Raw genomic sequence first — 21,468 nt, 5'->3', positions numbered from 1 at the left:
ACAGTACTTTATTGTTTTAAAACAATAACTGCTTCAACTGATTATTGAAAGGAGGAGAAATTTTCTTTCCCAAATAGAAAATTTGGTCAAAAAGCTTTCCATTATTAGCTATAATTATTATTGACCTTTTAGGTGTCTGAATTAGAATAAACCTGACAAAGCAGGTGAATGAACAACAGAAATGAACAAAATATTGTATTAGGTGTGAATGCAAACATATGAAAGCATAATTAATAGATGTTAGATGACAACCTATTGATAATATTGTTTAACATTTCCATTTAAGTAATATGCATTCTATGGCAGTAATTATAAATTTGTCTCCTTTGCAAAGGCACTTGAGACATTGCTGGTGCTTAGGATGAGATCTTTTTGTTTCAACATTCCAGCAAGGCTTTGTTTTCACAAGCTGTGTCAATCAAGACATGGCAAACCTATACCAAAGGGCTCCCAAATATTTCTGGTTTCTATCTGAAGTACACCAGGAGCAATGTCACTTTCCATTCTAGTTTATGCTCTGATCATTAAATGAAACAAAAGATGGAAGTAAATGGCAATGCTTGTGGTTTCCCTAGAAACAGTTGATGTTACCCCTCAGCAGGATGTGTTAGGAGTCCTTGGCATTGACTGAGGCAGTTCTGGTGAGAAAACACTGATCTCTGCAGTGGCAGGCCCAGTCTGTCTCAGGCCTGCCCACAGCCCCCAGTATTATTGCTGTTTTCATTAACTTCTGGGAATTGCAAATTAAGTAGCAGTAATTCTGATCAATGGGGTTAGTGCATGAGATCAGATTGAAACTCTCACACTTTTTGCTGCTTCCAAATTTGTATCAGCAGTCCCTGCAAGAACCAAGTGCATTCAAACTCCCATTGTTTTTCTGTGTTATAGAAATAAGGAAAAGCTACTCTCCATGGGGAATTCTGCATGAGTGCATCAAATACTGGAGTGTTTAAAGGGCTATCATACCTATTTTTTAAAAAGCAATTTTTGAGTATTATTTAAGGCTACATGAGCACTAGTTCCTTTTAAAATGCATTTCACTCTTAGCTAAGTACCAAAGCAATTCAGTAAACATGCTATTTAATTCACAACATGCATTTATATTTTCCTGGTGGGAACACAAACAGATTCTGATAACAGCATCTTATTAGTACCTGTGGAAAATCAGCATCACTCACGAAATAAGAGCAACATTTTAACTTTTTCTGAATGTTGCCAAGGTCAAACCTTGGTGAACCAAAGTGGTGATGAATTTTATTTATAGATAGGAAATTTTGATAGAATTTAAAGTATCAATAGGCAATTAAGTTTTTTTCATAAACGTGTAATGTACCGAAGTAAAAAAATCTTCCAGTCCTAATTTTCAACCAAATTAGATGTTTTTCTGAATAAGGAATAATACAGTCTTTTCACTTAAATAGGAATTGTGTATCCTTAATTTTTTATGAACGTAATACAGATATTGTTTATTTCAAATAGTCCTAGTGCATGTGTTATAATCTAGATAATTTCTTTTCCATTATATCTCAATGTTTACAATTAATGTTATTTTGAAAGGTATTTCTAAATAATAATTTGATCAGACATGAAATTATTGGAGATGTAATTAAGGAATCCCTTCCTCTTAGCTCTGCTTCAGTGGACTTAATGATAAAAATTCAGTGCCTATAAACCATGTAATCATATAGAGAAATAGTTTTAAGCCTTTTTTTCTGAAGGATACAAAATAGAATCTAAACACTCTCCAAGCTTGTAGAAGTTCAGTTCTTCATGTAATTACAGGGGGGAAAAAGTAATAGAAAAAAATCTTGAATATTGGAGTCTTTTGGAGCTTTTACAATGTTAAAGACCTTTTGTGTAGGTGCCTTTATTAATCCCTAAAGCAAGATTTTTACTGCAGCATATTTCTACTGCTTAGTCCTGTACCTCTTTAAAAAAAAGTGATGAACTCTGTGTATTAAACTGTCAATTTTTTCTATGCCATTTCTTGTTTATATTTAGTAATTTCTTTATCTCCTACTCCTCAAAAATCTTCCTTTCTGTTGTCATGACGATCTTCAAGTCCAGAAAATGAATGTTATGGATCTTTTTTTATATAACTATGAAGAGGCCTTGTTTTTGTTTCCTGAGTAGGAATGTCTATGAGGGAGAGAAATTGGGATGGTTTTTTATTCTACTGCATATCATTGCTAGAGACTGTTAACAGACTTAGGCCTTATAAGAAAGCATTAACAGCTATGAATAAAGAATAGCTTTGTTCTAGCAGAAGTTCAAGTCTGGCCTGGTTATGCTCTATTTTTAGCATGTTTAGCCTTACCTCACTGTATGTGGCTTCTGATTGACCAAACCATCTTGCAGTGCTTCCTGACCATTTGCAGAAGTCTCCTGTTTTGCTTAGGAAAATTAGTCACAATTAATGACACTGAGGCTTCAAATAGGTTCCTGAAGGAATGAGTCATGCAGTTCTTTAAAATAGCACTGATGATAGGCAGGTATATCTGTCCCATCTGGAATATATTTTGACCTGTGACTGCTCTTCTGAGCAGAGGACAATGGTTGGTGACAAGGCTGACTTCTAAGTAGATTTCCTACCAAAAATAAAGTAAAATTCAGGATGTGGATAGTGATATTAACCCCCCTGCCCTTCCTAATATTGCCAGTAAAGTATAGTGTTATAAGCATTTAATGAAGATACAGCAAAGCTGATGCCAGTAGGAAATCAAAACCTTCCAGGTAAATCTGCTTGTCTGGTTATGGTACAGGGCCGTGCTCATTTTCTGCTGTGGTACAAGACTGTCTGATGTAAACTAACCTGTTTCCTGAATCCTGTTGCTCTGCCTCCTCGTCAGACGGTCTCCCCTCACCTGTGGCTCTTAGTTTGCAGCAGAAATACTGACTGCATGCAGTGTGTGCTAGAGTGTGCCTTTAGGAAAGCAGGGGTGAGAATTTGACCTCTCTTCCTTTCATGCATGACAAAACCACAAAAGGAGAAAGGTTCTGTGGCTCCTTCCCTTGCCTCCCTCTTTTCACACCTGCCTGCTCAGGAAGGACAGTATGTTTCTGCCAAGTAACACAGAGGTCACTTTCTCTTCATTGCAGTTTCTCTCTCATTACGCAGAACTGGGTGGAGTATATTTTCCATAGCAAGGAACACGTATTTTAGGGCCTACTGTATCTTTTTTGAAAAGTCCAACTCTTGCATATCACAGAGCTTTCTGGAGCCTCTCTCAGAGGCAGAAGAGGTGACACCAATCTTTCACTTGTGCATTCAGGTTCCCCCAGGAACTAAGTTGATTTTGTGGCTTTTTTAGCAATGTCTACCGTGGGTTTAAGTGATTGGGACTATCATGATATGCATCAGAAAATGCATGGATACTTACACAAATTTTAGTTTGCGAAGTTAAAAGCTAGAATTTTGGTATGGAACATGGTCTTACCAGATAATTACTTTATTTAGCCAGTTTGCCTCTAATTGACAGCTTTCTGCATTATACGTGAAAATTAACTGACTAAAATTTGCTCTCAAGCACAACATCCTTTGTTCTACTGTGGCTTATGAAAGCCATCTGACACCTCCAAGACAAGCTAAGGCACCTTGATTCCCTTGGTTGGCCAGAATTTCCAGTGGTTAGCACTGCTGACCTGCCCAACTGCCAAAAACCTCCTGTCTATATGCTGCTCAGATTACCCAAATCCTTTTCAAAGACATACCCTATATTTCCACAACAGCCAATAACATAAAGGAGTCCTCTCTAGGGAGCTTTCTCACTTCAGGAACATAATTGCAACAAAGAACATTAAGCACATCCATTTAATATATTCTGATCCCTCCTTACCTAAAGAGTGACAAAAGCATAGGAATAGTGAAATAACTCAATTGTCTCTATGGAATTCTGAATGAAACCAGAAGGGAAAATTGATCAAATATTAAGTCCTTCTTCCTCAAAGTACTCCTGGATGTTCAGGGACAGGGGGAATTATTTAGAGAACATTATTTAGAAACTGGCTTCTTCCTCAAAGTACTCCTGGATGTTCAGGGACAGGGGGAATTATTTAGAGAACATAAATCACTTGTTTCAAGCCAGTTCCCTATAGAACCAGTTGATCAAACTCGTGAGTATAAGGGATGATATATCCACTTGAATGTGCTCTACTTACAATTGAAGGAGTGAGGTCTCCAAATGCAATTAGAAAGTGCCATGAAGCTTTTCTCAAAATAGCTGATAAAGTAATGCATAAGCTAACAGAGCTTGTTAGAGCTCAAGATTCAGTTTTGGGTGGGGGTGTACTGATCTGTCTGTAATATCTTGTCTTTACCATCTCAGTCTCCTGCACGTTCCTGTCCACCATGTAACTTTTGCATGAGCAGAAATTAACACTCATACCTCCTGTGCAACCTCTAAGATTTTCATACACATCCTTGCATTGCTGCAGGTCACTAACCAAGACACCAGAGCACAATGCTGCCTTTCTCTCTGACTAGTCCCTTGCACTGTGCTCAGTCCAAGGGAAAAGCATTTCTAACATGCAGCAAGCTTTCCCACTAGCATTGTAACTCAGAGGTGCTCAGTTATGGTCTGTAGATCATCAGCCTGGCTCACAGAGCTTCACTTAGGGTGAGCTGGAGTATAGCCCTGGCATTGCTTCCTTTTATTCTGCTTCTAAATTGCATTAATGTCAGCAAAATTACCCTCAATACTAATAACTTCCTAACAGTTCATTTCCGTGTCAGCATTTGTTGTAGCCGACCCAGAATGTTATATGATTACAAATAAGAGAGGGAAGGTAAGAAAATCCTGAAGAGAGTTTATAAAAGAAAATGTAATCCACATTCTGAAAGAATGACAACTGCTCCAATTCATACCACTTACTTATTTGTCTCAGGAGCTGAATAGCAAGGACACATTGCTATATGTCAGATGCAGCTCCAAACAGCATAATACCATGTAGAGGAAGTATGAATTTTTTTACCATCGATGTGCACAGATTAAAAAGTAACTAAAAAATCTACTGGCTGAAATTGAGAACTCTGGGTTCTTGTTCTTCTCTCAGCTTCCCTCGAGAAAAGTAACATCATGATGAGAAAGACTACTTCAGTGAAAGGGGAATCATTACCTGGCAGCCAAAACCTAAACTTGTTCTGCATTGGTTTTGTCTGTAATGGTCACAAATGCAAACTGAAAGTCCAGATCCTGTGCTCAGGTGCCTGGTAGCAGATACCTGCACTTTACCACTGGGGCTATAAAAAGCTAGAGGGAATCATTCAGTTAAATACAATTGCACATTTGCTGCTAAGATAGGGCATAATTATCTGATTTAAATCCCATGCTCAGAATTTTGCAGTCCTTGTTCTATTACAGTGATGTGTTTACCAATAAGAAAAAATTTAAAATGGGAGTACCTATACTTGCATGCCAGATATCACTTTGTGAATCTTGGAAAAGAGTTATCTTGCCTTCCCAAACCCCCATGCTGCTGTATGTCCAGCTGCATTTATTACATGACTATTACATTTAACAGCATACCTGTAGATGCCACTAAAATGCATTCATAGGAGGGATTTGCTTTGATTTTAGTGAGCTGCTTTGATTGAGTTCCATACTATTTGTTGAGAATGAGTTGCTGGTTGTTTTCCACTGAATCTATGATAATGCTTTTCCTATTCTGTGGCATTGTCTGCACAAACCAGGAAACCTTCTGGGAGAAATACATTTCCCTGTTTTGGAAAGCAGACATACTAGTAGGATATATTGCAATTGTTTTTGGCGTGGGCTGCTCACATTCTTAACTACAGTGGCTGAAAAAGAGAGACTAGCTCTTCTACCCCTTTTTTCTGATCCCAGGCTAAAGTTTTAACTAAACCAGCATGATGGTTGTCTTCTGTCCTCTCCAGTTAACTGCCAATGATCTCTTTGTGTGTCTTACAGTGTCTTTGTTAAAATAACAAATATATAACATGGGGGAAAAAAAGACAAACCATCTCAATAGTTTTATAGTCATCTGACCATGGAAAAGTTCTCAGCTGCGAACACAGAAAGGGAGAAATAGCCTCAGTGGATCAGAACAGCAGTTGATCTAGCTCAGTGTTCAGTTTTCCACGGCATCAGCGTCTCATGCCTTTCAGACAAAAGTGTTTGGAAGGCAATTATGAAATAGCTTTCACACAACTTTACTCCCAGACACCTTTTAAGAATTTGTTTTAAAATTATTTTGTAACTTCTGCTTCTTAAAAGGAAATTATATTTGTAGGCAAATATGGTTATGCAAATATAAGTACATGTTAGGATGAAAGTTATTGTTAGTCCAGGAGAAGTTCTGAAAATTCACACCATACTACTGGAAAAAGAGAATTCTTAATTTCAATAGATATAGACCCTAATAACCTGTACATCTCTTTCCCCTTTTAAAAAAGGACAATATATATCTATCAGGCTCCATAGAAGACTAATGGATGATCAATACAGGAAAATACCAATAAACTGAATACATATTAAAAAAAATCTATAATCTCTCATTAAAGAGGGTGAGCTGATATTTTAAATACCCAGGTAGGATTCAGGTGAACTTATTTCATGTTTCCCTGCTGTGGACCTTCTTTTTGACCACTAGAAATTTTATTAGGTTTTAGTTTATGATTTGTAAAATGAGAAAAATAGTCTTGCTCCATGAGAGTATGGAGAAAAAACTCAATTACAGTATTCACTTATTGCTTCAGTACAGAGCGTAGTTGAAGGACCATGTGGTGTCTTGGGATGCCTCATATTTCTTGTGTCATCAGGTCTTCATTACAAATCATATGATTCTGTCTCTACAACATTTTAGTGGAACACAGCAGAGCTATTCAAGAGAGAGATTCTAGATCTGTTACTCTCTAAGGAGAAGGTAGATGGAAGGTGCACAACCTCCACATTTCAGCTTGCCTGGTACACATACTTGTTGGGGAATCTTTTGCATTTGGTTTCCAAAAATAAAGTAGAATGGGAAAATATTCCAGTGTCCAGTACCTACAGTTTAGATACAACATACTCATTTATTGGAAACTGAAGTTTCTCCAGGCTCTTTTTGTGAACCAATAGCACACACAAGCTTGACTTGCAAATTAATTTTGCGTTCTGTTACTCAAACTATTATAATTCATGTGGGTGTGTGGGAGGGAAAAACTCTATTTCTATAATTTCATTCACTCTGTTTTCATGGCCATATCATGTGGTATGTTTTTATGAGAAGGAAACATTTAATAATTTCCAATGTATAATATACTGTGTAATTGGGAAGACAGTATATTGCATAAATAATTCTTGTTGGAGATATACATCCTACATATAATGAAATCTGTGGGAGTTGCACTGTTCTCTCAGGGCAGTCATTGATTAAGGCCCTTCTATCAAATGCCATTTCAGTGGGGACTAAAAGGACTTCAGACAAAAAAAACCCAAAAGATAAAAAAAACCAACATGAATTTTCTCTCTCTCCCAGATAGCTCAAAACTATTATCCTCTGTTGTCAGTTATTTGAGCAGCCTGTGTAGCCGCAGAGATAGAAACTGCTCATAATATTCTGAGCCAAATTCTTTCACACTGTGAAGGTATTGACTTTACTGAGCCTGCCCCAGGGATGTATTTGACTCAAAAGTGAAATTATTTCTGTATTGGTTAGCAAAAACTGTTTGATTGTAAAGGCCAGAAATCCAATAGTCTATTCCCCAAATGCAAGTATTGCCAATAAGAAGCACATCTGATCTTGAGCCTTTCTTACTGTAAGCCAAATGGGAATTACTCCTGTAGACTGGGAGGAGAAATAGTTTCTGGAAGCAAAACCATGAAGAAGTATTGTGCACCTTTGAACTCATCTTTCCCTTTACTCTCTGCCTTTTCCTTTGCTGTATTCTGTGGAAGTATTTTTAATATACTTCTCTCTCTCTTTTTAACCTTCACAACTCCCCTGCTATCATCACTCAGCGTTATCCTATATACACTTGTACGCTATGTACCCTTAAGGAAAAAACTTTGACTCAGCGTTATCCTATATACACTTGTATGCTATGTACCCTTAAGGTAAAAACTTTTGTGAAATCCTGACCTCAAAGTCAAGTGACTTTTTTTTGGCCTTCTTCGGTGTAGCCACAGCTAGTGGAGCAGAAAAGTTTGGATCAGATTAATAGTAACAACAGAGGCTTAACACTGCTAGAGCCTGACCCCCACTGCCTGCCTTTTGGTCTTGGCTGTATGTCTCCTAGAATGTTTGGTAACACTGGAAGTAAACAATGCTTTATTCTCTTTGGGCTGTGACTGTGTTTTGTAACATTCTTGCATGATTGTAGCTCTTGGTCTACTAACCCTTCCCACACACAGATGTGTGCACAGTATCTAATCCTTCTCTACCTTGTTTCATCCTGGCTTTCCTATACTTGACGTTGCAGTGAACTCACAACTTGGTTACCATAAAGACAGTGTTTGGTTTCTCATTGCTTCAGAGTGGTGAGCTGATTGATCTTATTGGGGTGTTTGCTTTTATGACAGGCTCTTCCATACCAACCACAGTACCATTCGTAGTCAGACAGCCACATCTGAGGGGCATTTCACATATGTTTCTAGGTTTGAACATCTGGCTTCAATTCATGTATTTTAGGGGTTACATTTTAGTTAGAGGTTTTAAAAATTTGTAGAGAACACCTATGCCCAAGCCTTTGCTGATCAAAACTGGATATAACTTTAGTAGAATTGAACTAAGGAAAGAGTATGTGACTGTACATATATATGTATGTGTAAGTACACAAACACAGAGAAATATATAAAATACTACTATAGATATGGAAAATATTAAGAATAGCCTTCCAAACATAATGTAAGTTAATGATTGGAGCCAAACAAATCCACATAAATACACATATTCCCTTTTTTTTCCCAAAGGATGCTTCAGAAAGAAGGTTCAGTTGGGTACAAGGACATTTGCTTTGTGTTTTGTAATTTTAGATCCCAGTTAAGAAAAGTGGCATTTGGCATATTTCAACTCTAAACCTGTTGAAATTTCAGCACAATTCCTTAAATAGGAAGAGATGTAACCACCCACTAAATTGCTAAATATTGAGACTATCTCATTTACTTAACTAATTGGATTTCAAACTTGGGAACTTAAGACTAATGGATTTTATTCTTTAGGAAAATACCTATGTCTTAACTTCTTACAGATACACAATTGCTTGCACTTAAACTGATGAGTAATTTTTGTGTGTATGTGTGTTTACAGAATAACAGCCTAGTTCTCTATCAGTGAAATTGAGGCTGACTTACTCCTCACCTCAATGAAGGAATGATTTCACAGAATCACAGAGTCAGTTCAATCAAGCTCAACCTAAATCAATAAAATTTATGTTGAGAAAACTAGTATTTGGATACGACAGAGAATTTTTAAGTGATGCCAGGCATAAAAAAATTCCTTCTTGTATGAACCTTTGTGAACCATTTAACTGCTTATCACTTCAAAATATCAGATCCTTGAGGAATGCCCAAATCTGATTATTTTTATTGCTTGGATTTGGCATCAAAATATGTTCTGCTGGAATAGTCTTGATTTTTATTTTCTTTGAAAAGGCAACTGAATAGAGTCAAAACTATTCCTGAAATTACATATACACATACAATGTCCAATTTGTTACTGTTAATTTTCCTTTTACTTTATTATTGAAACAAAGTTGTTTGCAACTGATAAGAAGCATACAGTAAACAGCTGAAGAGGTTTCTCACAGCTACATTTATGGCAACCACTCTAGGATGCTTTTTGCAACCAAACATTTCTCCTCAACCCATCTTCTTTTTCCCTGGTTGTTTTTGGGTGGGATTTTTGCCAGGAGTGGCAATTGCATTTACTTCATTCATGCTGTATCCCCTCCTTTCACAGAGACAAGGAAAATGTTGCTGCAGCATCAGAAAACAGGTAATGTTTGCTGTGTTTGACTTACTTCCTATTAAGAGTTTATCTATCTCCACTTTCCCCATATTGTTCTTGTGTCAAAAACATAAAATTTGTACACTGAGCAGATGATGAATGTAGAGGCTTCAACTAAATGGGTTCATTAGACATTTCTTTCTAATGTTGACTACAAAAAGTGCTGTGACATGAGACAGGTGGGGATCATGTTCCTCAGAACTTACAAGCCTGGAAAAATATGAAGTTTTTATTAAATATTCTTGAAGTGGATTATTGTCAGTTTGTGATGGAGTTTTAAGAACAATTTCCATTTTAAACCTTGACTAGATTGTTCAAGATGTTTTCAAAATCTAAATTAGATGATCTTTTTGGTACTTCAAGAACATTTATATGTCAGACTCTTGCACATCTTGATTGCTCCTCGATGGGTTATGAGGTTCAAAACAATGTCTGTTAATAAGTTCAAATGTAGTTCATTATAATATATGGTATAAAAAAAGAAGGAAATAAACCCATTGATTCCTATGTATAAACTAAATTGTGAAAAGCAAGCATCACATGTTAGCATTTCACCAGCAGTTTCATTTGTGCAAGGCCATCTACAGGACTAGGCAGCTGCTCCACTGAAATCTCCTTTCCTTTTAATTATCATTTTATTTTACCAGGAACAATTTCTGATATATGGCTGGTGTTAGTGTCATACTCCATTGCCTTAATCTTGTGTGATTTGTCATACCATAGCCTCCTTCCACCTCCACTATCATCACATGTCTGCTATATGTCTGATTTTGATATTCATAGCCATATGGTTTCCAGATTTAACATAAGGTACCTTTTTTAGTTCTTCAGCCTTTCCTGGTCTTAAGCAGTAATAAACTAATGAAATGCCAAGATTTGTCATTATTTCATCTGTAATATCATGATGATCTCCAGCTTCTTCTGTGGCTGGAATCCTGTCTCCTCCTCAAAGACCTGCTATTACCTAGGAAATGCCTCATTTACAAACCCCCCTGTAATCTTTGTTACCCAGGCCTACAGCTACTGAGCATGCACCACAGTATGTGACCTCCAGTATTTGGCATCCTCCTAAATCATCCACCAGGGATGCCAACACTGACAATGCTAAGCCAGTGGCCTCCAAGGGGTCTGTGAGGCTTGGAGCGGGTCCAAGTCAGAGGGAGGCCAGTTTCACCACTACTGGCCAGAAAGTCCCTCTTACTTCATCCAGTAATGAAAGGTACACTGTGATGTGTAACTGCATAACTGACCTGGTTTGGAGCTTTGGAATGGTTTGGTAATAACAACCTCTAACTCCTTCAGATGGAAATGCCCATTGCCTAAGGAGCAGGTGTCCAAGTTCTACGAATTCCAGCATCTTCTAGTTCCTGTGGGTGTTATATCAGTGGCACTCCTAAGGATCACACCTACAGTACAGAGACAAGAGTCATTGAGTATCTTCAGCAGAGAAACAGCAGCTGATATTTCTGTATTTTCACTGTATTTCTACAAACATTCCCATCTTCAAATGTGATACTCTTCCCTGTTATGGCTTTCTCTAAACACATTCACCAGTACTTTTTTTCTGCAAATGCTACAATAAGAGATTTTTTTCCTATCCATTTTTATTTCTATTCCCTATAATTTCAATTCATTACAAGTGATCTGTTGGAGGATTAGAAACAAAAAAAAAACCTTCATGTGTTACTACAAGGAGACTGAGTACTGCTTTGATAATCCACTCGATTGTCATTTGGACAGAAAGTGTCAGAACTTAGGACTTTACTGAGAGAAAGAAGCATAATCTGCACTTACTTCTCTAAGTGTTAGAGTGCATTTGTTGCTGTGTTTTCTCATTATGGTTGTTAACCATTATTATCCCCTTAACCTCTACTGATCTGTGTTCCTTTCCATGAGTGAAAAGCAGCTGAGAGGAGATGTGTGTTTGTTTTCATCCATCTAACTTACGTTTATTACCACAAATATGAAGATGTTTGATTTTTTCAGTTTCCTTTGATTTTCCTTAAAGTACCAAGTAGTGTAAAGATTGAAAGTGTACAGAATGACTGTATTTAAATCAAACAAATGAACCTCTGTAACATGTAATAATGAAACTGTTAGAATAGATGATCTGTTTTATAACATTTATCACATTTATCAGGTCTTAGAATTCTTCTACAGTTGGAGAACTAAAAAAAATCATATTGGAAATCTAGAATGGAGGCAACCTTAAGGGGAAAAAAATGTTAGGTAATTTTATTTGACTATTTAAATAAAATTATTTCAAATTTATAGTTGCTAGATTAAAACCAGTCAAGTTACTCTAGAGGTCTTTCTATAAAACTGAGTTGAAAATGTTACCAACTGCATATAATTTATGTAACCAAATCATTTTAAGGTTATATCTATTTCATTTATATTTATTCCAATTTCTTGTTCTGTTAACTAATGTATTCTGCCATGAAGGAAGGTAATCAACACTTTAGTCACATAAAAAGAAATAGTTACAAACACTATGCAAGATAAAATTTACTTGGATTTCTTTCAAGCTTTATCAGGTATTCCAGTATACTTGCATTTATTTTATTTATTTATGTGTTTGTTCTGTTCAAATCTTTCTTCACACAGGTCCATGGCCACACATATTGTTTTTTTCTTTTACTTCCTTTTCAATATATAGCACTGAATATGAATTTTGATTATCATTTTGGAGATTGTTACAGTTAAGTACGTTCACTGTTTTCTTCTCTTCAAGGTGTGAAGTCTTCAGTCTTTTGAAATCTGTAGCAAATTCCCTTTCACATCAGTGAAAATAGACAAAATAGGTGAAATCCTAGTTTGTGTTTGGTTTTAAGATGTATATTAAGTTCCATTTTTATGTGCAGCATGGTTTTAGTCCTTTCCTATTTGCCAGATCAAAGATATGTAAGTACTAAACTGTGACCTCACACCTTTTAATTTGATCATTCCAGGAGCACAAGGAAAAAAAATGCAATGGGTTTTGAAACTCAGTAACACACCAGGCCATGACCCATAGCTGGATGGGTAATACACATCTACTGTGCTACATTGGCTAGGGAATTGATAGTCTATTAGCTACTTGGGAGAATTTACATCATAAAATGCATCAAGATGGAAGAACTGCTCTGAATTTCAAATGCATATTATGATGGAGAAACTTTTGCAAAACTGTTGCAAAACCTGAAGTCATGATTTGAAACCCAGAATTGCAAACTGGATGAGTATTTTCAGGAGCTCATTTATTCTATATATAATTGCAGATGGAACTCATAAGGGAGAAAATACTGATTTTCTGCTTTTGTTGTGGGTTGCATTCAACTTTCAAATTTGTGGATGTAACAACCATGCTTGTGTTTCAGCTAATCAAACAGAAAATATTCAGCTGAATTAAGACTCAGCATTTAGACTACTGAACATACAAGAAGAGGACAGGGGAAATGGGATGGTCCCTTGAAGAACAAGGGTTATCACAAATTCTGAAGTACTGAGCACTCATTCTAGGTCCTGAGGTGAATAATTTGCCAGATCAGCACTTCTGAGAGAAGCAAAATTAAATCTGAGATAGAATGGCTGACAGAGAGAAAATTTGCACAATGGATGGCAAATCTGCTTAGGAAAGAAATCTGAGAGGAAGAATGTTTGAGGACTAAGGTTGGCTGAAAAAAAAGTTGTGTAACTTTAAGCTTTCTTTTGTTATTTGATACTGTGCTCAGGAAGGAGCATTTTGGACATTCTTTGTACCTTGCACAAGAGAATCATCAAATTCCATCACCCTGATAGGAGTAATTTGTAAGAACTCAAAGATGTGCCAGTGTGTTTATGAGTTAGGTCAAAAGAAGTAGAAATACATCGATTATGTTCTTAGGCCACTGTTCATGGACAAGACAACTATGTCACATACAGTAATGTCCTGATTTTAAAAAATAAACAAGTATTTGAATAACTACTAAAAAAAATTAATCCACATCGCAATAATATGGCATCAAGAAAGTGTCTCCTATGCCTAGGGGACATATATTGTCACCAAAATTTGTGCCTCAAAATAGTCTAATAATCTGAAAAATTAAATTGCAAATTGTTATTTTTAGTGCCTTATTTGTTCTGTGGATAATAATTCATAAGATCCACAGTAAAATCTGCCTAAACACAAAATAATTTTCCCTCCTTCTTTCTCTTTTTTTCTCCCTTTTAATTTTAAATGACCTAGTGATTTTTATTAGGGTTATTGACAAGTGAATAATGAATGTATATATTATTATTATTCTATGTTGATATTATGTTCATTGAAATAGTTAGTGAAGAACTTGAATCTTTAAGTCCCTTTAATAATTTTATTTTGGTGTTTTCATTTGATGTAAGAGCTAGTGGAGCAGAATAAACTGAACCTCCCCAAAAGAATAATCGGAATTTGCAGGAAAACTGCTGATACAGAACTATGATAATAACCTTTAAAATGCTTTTCTTCATCTAATTAAAAAGTTTACTCCTAACATAAAGTTCAGGAGTAAATATTGGATGAAATTTATCCAAGTTGAAAGAGTTTGTGACAAAGCTCTTTGCAAACATTTAAGTCCTGCATGCCACATTTCCTACCTACTGGCTCCAGTAAGAGCAGGACTTAAGTGCAGTGTAACACCTGGGATAAATTTCAGTCAAGCAGCATCAAAACTGCATTACAGTCTGAACTGCACAATGGAAAAGGCTGAACAAATGTCTTTCTTTGCATAATTGTGCTTTTCCCTCAGTAACCCAGCCTGCTACTATGTTTGCAGCTCCAGGTTCAAACATAGTAGGTTTTATGCTCTGCGTTTAAATATGTGCCTTCTGAAGATGCTTCTTGTTTTATTTAATTTAACTCTAATTAGTACCCCTGTTGAGCATGCTCCGGTGTCTACCAGTTCTGCTGCTCCTGCACCACATGCTTCAGCACCTCAGCCTGCTACTGCTGCTCCAAATACAGCCAGCCTGATGACACCACCAGCAAACACCTCAATAGTGCAAGAGTCTTTCTCATCCTCCTTCCAAAGGTAATGCTTCATTGCTCTATACCCTGTATGGCTCTGGAATGCTGCATACACATTCTTAACTGAAGAATGTAGTATGAAGAGCTGTAATATGGTTTATATGCTTTTATATATTTGGAGCAGGGGATGGGTTGGGGTTTTTGGGGGGGTTTGTTTTGGAGCAGGGGATGGGTTGGGGTTTTTTGGGGGCTTTGTTGTCTTTTTTTGTTGTTGTTGGGGTTTTTTTAGTTTTGAGGGACATGTTTGCAAAGAATCTGCAAAATATAACTGTCCTGAAAATGTTACCTGCATTTTCAAAAAGCAAGTCTAGGGATAAAAATAGAAATGTTTTTTCACCAGTTGTAATCAAACCCAAACAACAACTCATAATAGTTACAGTGAACAAAGGTTCTTTTAATAGTGTTTCTGCAGTAGGACATGAAATGGAAAATTAAATTTTCACTCACGTGATTGAGCTCACCATATCATAGCAGATGACATAGCAGTAAAACATGGTGGACTTGATGATTGACTTGCTCTGTAGGTTAATTAATTTCTATTAGATTAATCTAATCTTTTTTTTTCTCTAATGAGAATTAGCCTTAGAGCTGAAGTGAGTTTCAAGGAAGTAGGCATTGGTAACACTTGTAGTACGGTGGGAGTTACAGTTGTATATTAAAAGCTGTCAGACAGAAATGTGTGGGATTTATACAGCTGTCACTTACATGACAGAAATTTTGGAGATAGTAAGAGTGAATTCCTTTGGTGCATGGTGTTCTTTTATCTTTGGGTTTTGCCACATCAATATTCTGAAAAGATGTCTATTTTAGCATGCTTTAAACATCCAAGGAAAAACACACTTCCAGTAATGTAAACTACTTTAAATATGAGACCTCAGATGTAGCCAGTCATATCTTAGATATTTCTAAATGGAATTGGAAATGTTCTCTTGGTTCCACTGCTTGCTTAATTTTTGGTAGTTGACTTAGATTACGCACATATACCAACTACTCAGTTTCTCACTTTAGTTAGTTTTTACCTAACTGTGACCTGCCAGAATCCAGTGTTTTTATTCCAGTGCAAGAAAATCAATCAGCCAGCCAGCAAAGGAGTATAAGGCATTGTGCTGTAATTCAGAACAGGGCTGTAAGGCACTTTCACGTGAAATAACGATAAGGTTTAAGTAATTTTATCCCTCAGTTGAAACTGTAGCATGAAGAAAATGGATTTTCTAGCATATGCTTCAAACAAAAAAATGCCTCTACTGAACTAATCATTCCAATGACTTCTGTTTTAAATAGGAGAATCTTCTGTCTGGTACTGCTTTCTTATTCAAATTTTTATTTTGTGCTCAGACTCAAACATCTTCAGATCTTGCAGATAAAAGCATGTATCCTTGACAAAAGTCCTGTTCTGTATTATTGTCTTTCTTAGTTCCCAATAGAGTCTGGTTTTAAGATTTTTGACATAATATGTGCATTTTGTCTTGTGTTCTGTAGGAATGTGCTTGGTTGTGCTATTCTGTAAGTCTGCAGATGTATGCTACAGAAACCCTGTTCCTGGTAACTATGCAGCAGTGCTCCTGTATCTGAACTCCGACAAAGCTTGGTTCTGATGTCATGATTTTTGTCCCTGTTAAATTATCTTGCTTTTACTGTGTCTTCTGCAGAGTACTTGCAGCCCCCAGCTCTCTTTCACAGCCTAAGCCTTTGCATGGGTCCAAGAACATGTCATTAGCAGCTTCCACTATTTCATCTGCTATCTCATCTCAGTCTAGGTATATCTGTAAAGCTCTCTTCTTCTTCTTTTGACTTAATTTGTTTTGATTTTCTATTACGCTCTCTGATTTAAAGTTTTCAGTTTCTTAAGAGATTGACTTGGCAAAAACTATTGACAAGCAATGATGAATTTAAAGGAATAGTCTGCTTCCTGAGCTTTCACATGAAAACTAAACTAGGAAACAACTCAACTACATCTAAAAATGTAGTGGGTGACCAAGAGGTCCTTTTGAAACTAAGGTATTTCAGCTGTTTGGTTTGTGCTGGTTTTGCCATCCTGAAATGAAAATATTTGTCTAGTGACACTGGGTGAGAACGATGGACTACCTTTATTTTTTTCTTGGTGAACACACAGGAATCACGAATCTTCTTTTATTATGCTCTTAATCATGACTAATGAAAGACCACTACAGGGTAAGGTAGCTTCTATCACTAGAAATAGAGAATGCTGTGTACTGCCTCACTTCTAAGCCTTTTCACTGCTTTCATTAATGCTTTGACAACACTAACAGAGGAGAGAATGGTCAATTTTAAGATTCATTTGAACACAGTCTTCAGAAATAATGAAAAACTGAATCAGCAATACATCTGAGATTATAATTAGTCATGTCTCTCTTGTCTTTATATAAAAAGGTAGTTAGGAATCACCCAAAGGTGATGTTTGAAATGATCAAAGTGCACAAATTTGAAGGCTTCTCTTCAAGAAGTATAATGGTCTTTCTCAAGAGAATCAGAGAAAACAGCAGTTAAGTGCTGTGCATAGGTAATACATGATAGCAGATTGATTGGTTTCACATTGCTGAAACCGATGCAAAAATGAAATAGCTACAGAACAGAACATCAGAAGAGTTTTCAGTTTTAGGATGGAAACATGTCTGTTTACAGCCATGGGAGTTACACAGGAGAAGTAATTCCAGTACGGACCTGATAAAACATAAGAAATAACATTAACTGCCGATGTAATTGTATTTATTTGAGTGGATGTATACTAATCATAACTTTAGTTTCAAGAAGTTGGTGAATATTACCACAAATAGAAGGTAGAAACAGATGCAAGGATGTTACTGCCATTGACTTCTAGTTTTATGTATGAACTTTCAAAATTCCAAAGTGATGAGTTACTTAGAAAATTATTTGTGAGTATCTATATAAGATACCTTAAGAGGACCTGATTTGCCCATTGTGAGCCTCATAGGATCATTTAAGAGTCTCTAAAATCAAGTCCAGCTCCTAATCCAGCACTGCCAAGTCCACTGCTAAACCACATCCCTAAGAACTACATCTACAAGTGTTTTAAATACCTCCAGGGCTGATGACTTCTCTGGTTGGTGACTCCACCACTTCCCTGGGCAGTCTGTTCCAATGCTTGACAGCCATTTTGGTGAATAAATTTTTTCCTAATATCCAATTTAAACCTCCCCTGTCACAACTTGAGGCCATTTCCTCTTATTGTGCTGTCACGAAGGAGAGTACTCTGCATTTTAGAAGTACAATTAGGCTCTTAAATGTCACTGGGACTATTTCATCCACTGTTTGTTTTACAAATAAATCTCTTTTAGTCGGTTGGAATGATCACATGTTTGTGTGAGCAGAGGGTTCTATGTAGTTGTTGTAGGAGGCAGTTAAAAGTCTCTTATACACAGGTAAGGTCCCTTGCTTTCTAAGAAATGATAACGGTGTATTTTTGAGCTTCACAAAACACTGGCATGCCAAACCTATTATTTCTTCTGAGCTACAGAAAAGGTTTGATTTTAGGGTTTCTCTCAGCTGAGGATTGAATTGTATCCATCAGTCAGAAGATGAAATTAAATAGAAGCTTTGGTGACTGCTCTGGCCAGACAGAGCACATCTATTCATATTTCATCACTCTACATCTTAGGACTGATAAAAATCTTCCATAAGAGCTATGTCTTCATTGCTTTCTTGGAAATCATAGAATAGTTTGGGCTGGGAGGGACCTAAAGATCTTGATTTCTCTTGATCAATGTCCTTAACTATTTAAATCTGATTTTAAACTTTGGTAGATCCAATTCTGTAGTGTTACTGCTTTTGTGAGCAAGGCCATATGCATAACACCTAGCATGAGTAAAATCTTTATAATATTCCTAAAGAGGAATGTTTGAAGTCATTAATCCCTAACTAATTGTGTTACTCTTATTTTCACATCTGCAGTGTTTTCTGACTGCTTCACTTATGATCTCACTTACAAAGAAGAAAGCATAGCAGGAAAGTTTTAAATAAACTTGAAGCTCTTTAAGCATTGGTTATTCCTTCTGGAGAGAAACCAGCAAAACTGGATGAGAGTGACTTAGGAAGCAGCTTGTTTATTTATATTACCATTATTCAGGTTTCACTGTGATTCCTAGCTTAAATAAGGAAAATATGATATAACACTGCTCTTATGTGATCAGTACATGTGGTTTACTTGAGCACTTATGAGCACGTCTTAGTCATAGGAAATTCACAGTAGGACATGAGATCCCAATATTTTTGTATATTTTTTTCAAATGCAATTTTTGTCTCATTTTAGCTTCAACCGGCATTCTTCCACCTCCATCAGCTACCAGTCAAAGGAGAGGTATAAAAATGTTTTGTGCAGCTACTCTACCTTAAAAGCACTTAACAAACCAGTTTATTGCTGCTAGTAGGCATCTAGTGAAGCGTTAACACAAAACCGATCTGCTTAGAAATATTTACTCTTTCTTTTTCTGACAACTAATAGTTTTCAGAGATGGTATTTAATTCGCTGCGTGTCACGTGCCATTGGCTGCTACAGATAAATTCAGTGAGGGTGCTTTCTCTGCTTTATGAGATGCCATTGCTTCCTGATCCATTAAAGCATCTTTGATCCTTAGGACATCTTTTTAGTCTTTACTTCCTTCTTTCTTTCTGTATTCTTTTTTTTTTCCTTTCCTTTAATCACATGCTATTTCCTTTTCTTCAGCAGAAAGTCTGATAAATCTTTTAACTTCACTAAAACTCTTAATGATGTAGAGTAACACTTTATTTCTCTTTGACAAGCCTTTTTATCTTGCTTACTGTATTTAATATGCATCATAGACATGTAAAAGAATTCAGTACTACTTTCAATTTTGCTATGATTTTGGTACTATGAATGTGTGTGTTGGGTTTGGGTTTTCAACTTCATTTCCCTGAACATAGAAGGAAATCTAGTGGCACAGCTTTACTATGCTATTACATTTGGGAAACACTTGAATTTTTAATAACCATTTTTCTTCATGATGGTGTAAGTATCACTAATCTGGCTCGGAACTTCTTTATGTATTTTGTGTATGAAGAGAGATTCAAATGAGTCTCTCTAACCATTGGGCCTGTGCATCTGGGAGTAGACTTTCCTGACTGTATGACACTTTCAGATTTAGGCTGTATGACACATGATTTAAAATCTTTTAATCCACATGGTAAATATTGGGCACTGATCCCGTAAACATAAGTATGTTTTACTGCTTTTCTGTCTAGTTTACTTCGAATAGTAGATTTTAATCCAAGGAAAAGTCTTCAGATAGTGTGTTTGGCTAAGAGCATTTTGCAAGCTGTACGTGCAGCCCGTGTGCCCACAGTGTGCATCCTCCTGTTGGTGCTATGGTTGGAGCAATGATCCTCTGCCCAGTGACCCCAAATACAGTGCATTCTTAGGCATACAGGTGAGGAGGTGTCAACGGGAAATAGATGGTAAGAATGGAGAGCAAAAAGTTTTCCTGTGCTTAGAACAGCTTTGGCAGTTACAAAATCATAGCACAGTTCACAACAGTATTCACAGTGAATACAAACCCACTAAAATAGTTTATCTTGGAGAGTCCTATTCACTCATGGTATAGTAGACCCAAATCCATCCCTAAGCCCTTGACTGCATACAGAAATAATTAGCTATAGCCGTTGTAGCTATAGCTAAGTTTCTAGGTCTTACTAAATAGACAAATTAGCCTGAGGCAGCAATGCTATGCAAACTAGATCTATAATAGAAACACTGTCAGAGCAGGGAAAAGGTATATTGTGAGGATAGGTTTATTTTGTTCAAAATTAAATATCAAAAGTTTACATTTGTTAGAATGTTTTTTACCTGTACTGGGAGAAACCTGCTGGACATGCCATATAAAATGATAACATGTTTTCTTCAGATGGCATCTGTTTCCACTGTTAAAGAAGGTAAAAGTCAAGGTGGACCAATGGTCTGGCAAAGCTGGATGCTTCTTTTTATATGCTGACAAATGTTTTCCTATAGACAGAGCCACTGTGGAAATAACTCCTAAACTGTCAGTACAAATGGATAGGGATCTGGTTCATGCAAAGAGTGAAACTGAAGGGAAAAAGAAAGTAAAACTGTGTTTCCAGAGTGAGTGAGAACCATGTTTTTGTAGTGAATGGTTTTTCTTACTGCACAAATCTTGGTATCTGTTGCTTCCCTTCCTTGTACTTCTTTATTCTCTCTTGCTTGCTTTGATTGTGATCTTCTTTTAGTAGTCTGTGAAGCACAGACACTACGAACAAAATCATTCCAAGTCACAGGCAAATAGAAGAGGCATGGATTTCAGTGTGGCACTGTAATCAAACTGAGAATAACCATCTAAGCCAGAAAATAGAGAAAAACCATTTCTTCTTGATGTTTGGAATCCTGAACAAATGTTTTTTAATCTAGGAATGCAGAAATTGCACCATAATATTGCATATCATGTGCTTTTGGGTAGACTGAGTCTGAACATTGGAAAAATTAACATAAATTG

At 36.5% G+C, this 21,468-nt stretch overlaps 1 protein-coding gene across 1 annotated transcript in view; it reads left to right on the top strand.

Annotated features, from left to right (window-relative positions):
• LDB3 (LIM domain binding 3) overlaps nucleotides 1–21,468 on the top strand; it is a 109,466-nt gene that overhangs the window by 72,969 nt on the left and 15,029 nt on the right. The window contains exons 9-10 of the mRNA XM_009077156.1: nucleotides 10,958–10,984; nucleotides 13,408–13,446. Coding sequence (XP_009075404.1) covers nucleotides 10,958–10,984; nucleotides 13,408–13,446 — 66 coding nt within the window. The remainder of the gene's footprint in view (nucleotides 1–10,957; nucleotides 10,985–13,407; nucleotides 13,447–21,468) is intronic.

This window comes from Acanthisitta chloris, unplaced genomic scaffold, assembly GCF_000695815.1.
Source record: "Acanthisitta chloris isolate BGI_N310 unplaced genomic scaffold, ASM69581v1 scaffold21906, whole genome shotgun sequence".
Classification (NCBI taxonomy): Eukaryota; Metazoa; Chordata; class Aves; order Passeriformes; family Acanthisittidae; genus Acanthisitta; species Acanthisitta chloris.
Note: the sequence above shows the minus strand (reverse complement) of the source record. Positions and strands in the feature narration are given on the sequence as shown.